Source organism: Prosopis cineraria, unplaced genomic scaffold, assembly GCF_029017545.1.
Source record: "Prosopis cineraria cultivar Desert tree isolate PC_DT_omini unplaced genomic scaffold, ASM2901754v1 PC5, whole genome shotgun sequence".
Taxonomy (NCBI): domain Eukaryota; kingdom Viridiplantae; phylum Streptophyta; class Magnoliopsida; order Fabales; family Fabaceae; genus Prosopis; species Prosopis cineraria.
The window spans coordinates 34,585,959-34,591,971 of record NW_026555336.1 but is presented as its reverse complement, the minus strand read 5'-3'; the positions used below and the strand labels follow the sequence as shown (position 1 = coordinate 34,591,971).

The following is a 6,013-nucleotide window of genomic DNA, read 5'->3' as shown; positions in this document are numbered from 1 at the left end:
TTTTGAAAACCGTAGCTTGAATAATGTATAATATTGAACCAGCACCACACAGCATCCTGTCAAACCCAATTGAAGCAACAAACTGATTATTGGCCAGGGAGTCCCTGAGGGGAAAAAAAATACTGTGTTGAATTGCTCCCAGTCTAAATCGGCACAAGATACAAATTCATCAATAGGTAAAAAAGGGAGGAGGAAAAAAATACAGAGGAAAAAGAGAAGAAAAAACAACTCAGCGCAAAAGTTTTCTTCTCCACTTCAAAAAAATGGTTCCCAACAATTGTCTACCTTCCCACATCTATGAACTCTCAGAATTTATATAAGGCGTTTCTTGCTGTGATCCTCGCTGTCTCTATTCTCTAGTCACTCAGATTAATTCAGAAGAGGTGAAGATGGGACATCTAGGGTGGTTCCAGCTTGGATTTGGCCCCAGCCAATCAGACGCCAATGCTTCTCGACACGACGACTCAGAGCGATCTTCTCCCCCCTGCTAGTGCACACAGGGGAAGTGAGTTGCAACTTCACCAAATCATTCTTTACGGCAATAACTCTGGCCCCAGTTGACATTGATCCTATGTTCAACATAAGGATCTCTGCTTTGGTCAACTTTGATACCTTTCCCTGTCTCTCAGTTCCTTTTGTCCGGACACCGAGCAAGCGACGAAGCAAGAAGAAGTTTACCTGCATGATCAAAGCAAATAGAACTAAGCCCCAAACAATGCTTTTCTGCGGAGAACAGTGGGAAGAGAAAACTTGTCATACATGAAATAAAAGACCAGACAACGGGAATTTTTTTTCCAAACTTTTTTGGAGATTAAAAAGATGTACATAATAGGTAAAATGTTCTGAATGCAATCCATATCCAAAACATTCTAACCCCTACCTAATAGCAAGCAACCGTGACATCTCAATGACAAATTTATAATAAAAAGCAAAAAAAAAAAATCCCTGTGCCTCAAAATTTCAGCAAATAGATTGACAACCCAATATTCAATGCCTGCATTGCAGACGAACTAGTTAATGCCACCTACCTCAAGTTCAACATAGACCTCAGGCAGTGATCCAACTTCACCAAGAACTTGACCCACCAATCTGTCAGCACGGGTCAAAGTGGGATCCATGGTTGTGCCAACACCAATCAAACCTCCTGGCACAGCAAATTGAAGCTCATTCTGCTCAGCGTACAATGAAACTATTCTCGAGTATATAGGAGTGCATCTGATATTCCCACTTTCATCTTTAACAACTATTCCAGGTCGAACTTCAATGAATTGATTTACTTTCAAAACACCCTGCAATGAACATATAATCAGATTGAATTTGACAAACACATGTCATGCAACTGATTTTTACGCGTCCACAAATCCTATGGCTTTGACCTCATACATCTTGGTAAATTATCTTCACTGACTCGGCGTGAAGATAAACAAAAAGAATATTCCATTATTCAAGCTTGGTATTACACCAGAACACATTTTTAAATGGTATCTAGAAGATCACATGTATGGAGAAGAGTTTATCTATGAAGAGAGGAGAGATTAACTTAGTATGCCATTATCTCTCATTTACAAATATCCATATATTTAGCATAGGAAGCGCACAATGACCATTAGAAATGGATGAAAACGAGTCCCATCATTTTGTATAAAAATTAATTGAGAATGACACAAATTAGTCCCAAAAATTAATTGGAAAAATAAAAAAGTGGACAAAATAGGATCAGAAGACGTACAACATTAAGCATATTATATATCCAAGAGACTTACCCTGAGAATACTTCCACCAGCTACACCTCCTTTTATCTCATCAACCTCAAACCCAGGCTTATTGACATCAAATGACCGAATTACAATCATATTAGGTGGAGAGACAAAGTTTCTTTCAGGAATTGGGATCTTCTTAACGATATATTCACACACAACATCAATATTATACTTCAACTGAGCTGAAATAGGTACTACAGGTGCACCATCGGCAACTGTTCCCTGGCAGATAACAAAAATTGGCAGATGTAAGTTAATGCGATTTAATTCACTTATATAGCATAATCTGCTTCATTGAAAACTTACTTGTATAAACTTCTGAATAGCTTCATGCTGATTAATAGCCACGTTTTCCTGAATCAGGTCAACCTTATTTTGAAGAATTATTATATGTTGTAGGCGCATAATTTCTACAGCAGCTAGATGTTCAGAGGTTTGTGGTTGCGGGCAGCTCTCATTAGCTGCTATGAGTAGCAATGCCCCATCCATGATTGCTGCTCCATTAAGCATTGTAGCCATGAGAATATCATGACCCTACAGGTATCGGGAAAATTTACTGCTATTAAATAGGCGTAAGGAAACAAAATAGGTGTAAGGTAACAAACATAAGTGGCCTCTTTAACTTTTCAACTTATCTAGACAATACCCATGAAAACATGAAAATTCCATGCCATGTGAAAAATTGTGAGCAAAGAAAAGCAATTACATAAATCATAGCTCCTGGTGTTTAAAAAAAGCTATTACAACTAGGCAGAGATAAGGAAATGAATCCCTATGTCACATTTGCAAATATCATATAGGCCCTGAAATTGGAAATGCCTTACCGGGCAATCCACAAAAGAAACATGCCTCAGCAATTTCATCCGGCAGTTTTCAAACCCTGGCACATCACACATAGGATTGTCTTCTTTTCCACTTCCGTAGGCCCTGCGGAGGCAATTTAACTACATTATTTAAGCCCAAAATTACCAGAAATTATGATGGCATTTGCAAATATACCCACTTGTAGCACATAGGCCTGGGACACCTTTCATCTTCACATTTATATATCTTCGCATTTGCATAACCAAGCTTGATTGTAATATTACGCTCCAACTCGTTTTTAAAACGAACAGTCTGCATGCACATGAAAACCCAAGGCATAGAGTTTAGAATTAAATAACTCAAGGAATAAATACAAGTGATATAATCCGACACCACAGTACCAATTCCTTTTCCCCTGTAGCTCATGATGCAGAGAGGTATCAAATGCAATGAAATTTACTTTGTAAAAAGAACAAAGAAAGAAAGACCACATGCTAAAACCATCATGAACTGACCAATTCTTTCATGATTACACAAAAAAGAAAAAATATGGTGTATAAAGTGAGCCTTAGAGGAGTGAGATATATCAAACTATCAAAGACAAAATAGTCACTTCTAATTACATGAACTCATCTGGTGCACTTGAATGAAGAATTAACTATTGATTCTTAACTAATTTTCTAGCATGCTTTGAAGCAAACGACATATGCTCAGAAAGTAACAACTTTTTTAAAAAAATAAATTTAGTCATCATTAACATAACCAACCAGCAACTAGAAACTTTTTTGTTCTTCTAAAAAATCAAAACGATCATCAATAGAAATTTTCATCTGCAATCAAATAGACATAGGAATAGGGAATAGTAACAAAAATTTTCATGGTCATTTCTGTCCTTACTCTCTTATTTCTCCAAGGAATTTTTTTTTAATGTGATATTTACCAGCCACCTGAGTCAGAGTAATGTTTCGTGATGCTAATATTGTAATCTTTCCAGTGGACTAGTCATACTTGCAAATAGCAAATTATAGAGTGAGGATAACCCATAACAACACATGCTACCAGTAGTTAATGTGACATATAGTCGTACATCAGCTTCCTATCCTCCAAACCCCGCTCAAAGACAGAAAAGGGGTGTGTGTATGTGTGTGTGCATGTGTGTGAGAGAGAGAGAGAGAGAGGACTACCTGGACACCCGATATTGCTTTTACAACTGTTGACTTGCCATGTGCCACATGGCCTATGGTACCTGCCAGGATACAAAACAATATTGTTCATCAACTTAGGGGAAAAAGAACAGAGAAAAGGCAATTAATTAATTGGTAGCATTAAATTAGTTCTTTGCGAGAATGACAAAAAAGGACCTTGTAATAATATTGATGTCAAATTAGGATTTTTCAACACTGACGTTCCCAAATTTCGATACTACTTTTAGCATGTTTCAATGCTAAAGTTCCTGATTTGGGTTAATGTTCTTACAAGGTCCTTACTTATCATTTTCCCTAGTTCTTTTATCCAAATTTTCCTCTCATGGACAACTAAAGTAAGTGTCCTAGTCATTTCTCTCAGATCACCGATGGTTATGACAATTCTAATGTAAATGAACCAAACTAAATTGAATAACAATACTACCAATATTAATGGTAGCCTGACGAGAGATAACTTCAGGAGAGAGTGGATGCAACTTTGTCACATCCAGTTTACTCAGGTCCTGCTCCATTAAACCCTTCCGCGACATTTTGGCTGGCTTAACTGAATAATAAAATCAATATATGCTCGGCAATTCAGTAGGTTTCCTGCACGTCAAGATCACAAGACAGAAATTGTGTGAGAACTTACGCATGAATATGTGACAAGGGAATAGAATTTTTTCAACAATGCTATGCATGAACTTCAGGTACAAGTTATGACCATAGAAGATAAAACCAGACATCCAAAAATCACTGCAACTATACTATACAAATCATTCACGTATGTAATGTCAATTTTCAACAACTTTTAGCATAGCACTTTATTGTCCAGCTAGTTAATTACTTCAAACTTTTGATACAATCACTATGATAACCAATATTCAATAAGGCAGTTTCCTATCATTAAAAACAGTCATTGCAAAACTAAAAAATGATCCATACGTTAAGTTCCATATATACCAATCTCTCTGCATGATGATAATCCCCTTTTCATTCATCTTCCACATCCTTTAGTTCCATAGCCATCACTCACCCATCCAGCAAAACACTACAACCAATTTTTAACAAATCTCTCTTGCACCACCATATAATCTATTTACTAGTTGTAACCTATTATGCCTGAAACATGTCTTTGAACTATTACCATGACAAACATCACAAAAAAGTTCAAAACGTATGTTATTTTGAGTTTTCACTGCCTATAGCATTCTTAGTTAAATAACTCTGACAACTATATATTTTATGCCAGGAAGTATATTACTGGAAAGAAGATGGATCAACTTTTATAAAGTGGGAAAAGCCCCTTAAGCCGGGCAGAGGGAACCACATAATCCAGGAGAATGAGAATGAAAACGTAAAATATCAAAAAATGACGCAAAACAATCTTTTGATTAAATGAAACGAGATCCACTAACAGTAATAGCAAGACCTATTCTCATTAATCCACTCTAATGTATGTGGCCAATAAGCCCTATCTGCATTTGGAAAATGAGCAAGATTTTATTTTGTACTAATCCATTGAATATGTAGCGTCATCATTTGAGCAGCCAGTTTATAAAAATTGAAAAACATATCATTTAAGGCCAAATCCTGCTCGAGCCAAAGATGGCAACCGGTAAAGTTTGCAGAAACTTAAGCGTGTGTGCCATACTCCTTCTATAAAGCAATGAAATTTTTTTGGGGGGGGGGGGACTGAGCATCAGACGATCATTCCCCTTAATGATTGACCCTTTTCAAAGCATGCAATACCTTAGAAACGAATTAAATCAAACACGCCCATCAATTAACTGATGGCAGCCATGCAGGAGACTTCTAATGATTGGGCAAAAAAAAATCCTCCAGAAGTCCAGCTAATTTAAATTTCGCGTAACTACAGCCATAAGAATTATTCAACCAGTACATCTATAGAGCCAAAGGGAAGGCATGAGGATAACCTTAGCAGAAGGGAAAGAAATAGAGATGAAACCTGAAAGATACAGGAGCTCCAAATACTCCTTGGTGGTGACTTTGAAAGATAACAACCGAGAAAGAGAACCGACGGCCACCGAGATCGAGTACACCTATGACGACGGTTTGACAGATCAGAAACCGGAAAGCAGCGCCTAAAACCGTGAGCCGATGAGGTGAATTTGCCGCTAGGAGCTGCAGATAGAGGGAGACCAGAAGAAATGGCAGCTCAACCGAGAGTGTGTGAGAGATTGCGTGCGGCTGCGGCCAGGAGGAAAGATCAACCCTAACGCAGCCTGGTGCAAAAAAATATAC

General features: G+C 37.5%; 1 protein-coding gene across 1 annotated transcript; it reads right to left on the bottom strand.

Annotated features, from left to right (window-relative positions):
- LOC129311063 (eukaryotic translation initiation factor 2 subunit gamma-like) lies at positions 1-6,008 on the bottom strand. Its single transcript, XM_054953027.1, has 9 exons — positions 5,718-6,008; positions 4,194-4,357; positions 3,749-3,810; positions 2,764-2,876; positions 2,585-2,687; positions 2,067-2,294; positions 1,764-1,982; positions 1,029-1,289; positions 1-678 (listed from the first exon to the last, which is right to left on the bottom strand). The coding sequence occupies exons 2-9, from the start codon at positions 4,297-4,299 to the stop codon at positions 370-372; spliced, it is 1,401 nt and encodes a 466-aa protein (XP_054809002.1). The 5' UTR covers positions 4,300-4,357; positions 5,718-6,008; the 3' UTR covers positions 1-369.
- Between the last annotated feature and the right edge of the window lie 5 nt (positions 6,009-6,013).

Bases quoted from the DNA above. Each gene is read 5' to 3' on its own strand.
- LOC129311063 (XM_054953027.1), bottom strand. From the start codon at position 4,299: ATGTCGCGGAAGGGTTTAATGGAGCAGGACCTGAGTAAACTGGATGTG. The intron at 3,811-4,193 runs GTAGTATTGTTA...GTATCCTGGCAG, and splicing joins TCAGGCTACCATTAATATTG to GTACCATAGGCCATGTGGCA. The intron at 1,290-1,763 runs GTAAGTCTCTTG...TGTTCATTGCAG, and splicing joins CTGGTGGAAGTATTCTCAGG to GGTGTTTTGAAAGTAAATCA.